This window comes from Macrobrachium nipponense, chromosome 20 (assembly GCF_015104395.2).
Source record: "Macrobrachium nipponense isolate FS-2020 chromosome 20, ASM1510439v2, whole genome shotgun sequence".
Taxonomy (NCBI): domain Eukaryota; kingdom Metazoa; phylum Arthropoda; class Malacostraca; order Decapoda; family Palaemonidae; genus Macrobrachium; species Macrobrachium nipponense.
Window position 1 is genome coordinate 64,075,848 of NC_061089.1, and position 2,500 is coordinate 64,078,347.

The 2,500-nt window shown below is 38.9% G+C and overlaps 1 protein-coding gene across 3 annotated transcripts in view; it reads right to left on the bottom strand.

Moving 5' to 3' along the window:
• LOC135226710 (glutamate receptor ionotropic, kainate 2-like) overlaps positions 1-2,500 on the bottom strand; it is a 180,034-nt gene that overhangs the window by 11,072 nt on the left and 166,462 nt on the right. For all 3 annotated transcript variants that reach the window (XM_064266434.1, XM_064266419.1, XM_064266426.1), the window contains one exon: positions 910-1,023. In XM_064266434.1, the coding sequence (XP_064122504.1) occupies positions 910-1,023 (114 nt within the window). The remainder of the gene's footprint in view (positions 1-909; positions 1,024-2,500) is intronic.

The window sequence follows — 2,500 nt, forward strand, 5'->3', positions numbered from 1 at the left end:
AGAAGATGCAACTTGCAATCGCCTACATTATAACCGAAAACTATGAACTGCTTTATTGGTCATGAATGAATTAGATTAAAAAGTGAATGTCTTAAATTTCATTGTCCTGAACGGGAAAAAGCATTTTAGAAGTAGGTCGATGTCTATAAGAAATAGAAGAGAATAACTGAAATGAGGAAGAGTTAATATATTAAGGGTTTAATAACGAACGAAAGTACACTGTTATCGCTTAAATATTATATATACAAAAATATATATCTAAGAGACTCATTAAAGTGCTACCCCTATAACCCTATTTCCTCCAGCACGACTACATTTTTCAATGGCACTTGAAAAGAATTTGTTTAGTGACAGTCCTGCAGGCGGTCGTTCAAAACCAATATCCATTACTACCGTTCGGTTAACTACTGACCTTCGCTTTTGATGGGTCGGAAATATATGAAGGGCTTGGACTGGTCTCTGCTTGACCCCGGGAGTGTGTAGTAAGAAGGGGAGGGAGGGAGGGAGGGAGGGAAGACACGATATTAATCACAAGGAATGGGAGAATGCTAGGAAGCGTCCATCCCGAAAGGAAATGAAGGGAATTGAACTGTGGTTTACAACTGCCGACAGCAGTGCCATATTTTTGTCGCTTTGATTTGCTTTCTTAATGTCTTTAAATCTTCACCCTGAAAACTTTTAAGGACTGAGTCAACAGACTAATAAAACCAAGAGGGCTCCAAAGGGAAATCTATCTGCAGAGAGAGATAGGAAAAGGTGCTGAATGAATAAATATGAGGGTAGGAAATGAAACGGATACACCCGAATTGAGAGAGAGAGAGAGAGAGAGGGAGAGAGAGAGAGAGAGAGAGAGAGAGAGAGAGAGAGAGAGAGAGAGAGAAGGAAAATGCAGCTTAAAATAAAACTCACAAAAGCCATGGAGACTCTGAGAGTTTTGTTTTGAATCCCTTCCATCATGTTAATGGGAATTTCTCCATTGCTTCGGGTGAAGTTGGCGCCTGTGCTGGGACGCCAGTAACCAACCTGAGAACAAGCGAAGCCAAAATAAGTCACAGAAATAAGCAATTTGAAACGGGAGAAACAAAAGTGAATGTGGAACTATACGTATAAGAAATAAGGTTCGTATGAAACAATAATAATCGAGTGCAGGAACAGCAACAAAGAAACACTAACCTGTGATGTGAATCAAAGGACAACAATATCGAGTGTGCCAATGGAATTAATTATAATTATATAAGAAAAGCCATAATATGTAACAGTTTTAGAACACATACAGAAAACCTAGTAATTCAGAGGTGGAAAATGCCTGAAACTTCATTCAGTGATGAGATAATATAAGAAGAATTACTTGGAATACGAAGCTCTGAAAACAATTAGAATTCGTTATGAAATTTATGAAATAAAAATATATACTATAGTAGATTCACGTAAACCGTGCATCTGATGTCTAGGCCCGTCCCTTACGACACTCCTGATTGGCTGTTGATAAGCCAGTCACAGGGCTGGAAACTCTCAGTCTCTCGAGAGAGTTCACATAGGCAGGATGTATGTTTCACCTCTCCTGAGGGATGGCAGGATGTATGTTCCACCTCTCCTGAGGGATATTTTTGACGTATTCCTCAGGAGAGGTGGAACAAACATCCTACCTATTTGAACTCTCGAGGGAGACTGAGAGTTTCCAGCCCTGTGACTGGCTTGTCAACAGCCAACCAGGAGCGTCGTAAGGGACTGGCCTAGACATCAGATGCACGGTTTATGTGAATCTACTATACCTCCCAATGATGTGGCCTTAACCGGAACCTTTATTTTCGGAATGTAATTCGGAGGTCTAAAAGAAAAGTAACGCAAGCATTCCTATTAATGGTTCAATGTTTACAATCTGGCGCTGTGCAATAGAAACTCCAAAATGAAATCAGTGATCTTCAGGTATGGTTAGAGACACCGAATGGCTCCAAGATTTTTAATTACCCCACACATTCCCAAAATAGTTTGTTGTGCTTATAAGCTCTTTTTCTTTGTATCGTTCTTTTCACCCGACAGCTCGGGGAATCTCATTTTCTCATCCTCAAAATATGTAAACTTCATTACATCCCGGTTTCCTGAAATGTTGTTAAACACTTTAATTTTACTGCAACCCATGATGAGACACATTCATTTTATAATTTTGGAGTGGAGGATACAACCGACTAATAAACAATGAATGTAAATGGTGCCGGTGTCCTCAGGAATTGTGAAACCAAAAAAAATACAAACAAATAATCAATTAATCAGTTAATTAATTAATTTAATCATTCTCTTCATTAATTTGTCTTCAGGTGCTTTCAGGGCCCTTTTTGGTTTTGCTTCCAGACCGGAAATATTTGTTTTTGGGTTTACAAGGAAACTCACAAAATGCTAAATGATGTCAGCAGCAAATTCTAGGAGACCAGACGCCTTAGCAATCTACTGTTTGTGAAACATATGTCCCAGTTGATTATGAGTTTCTTTGATTTAATTTACC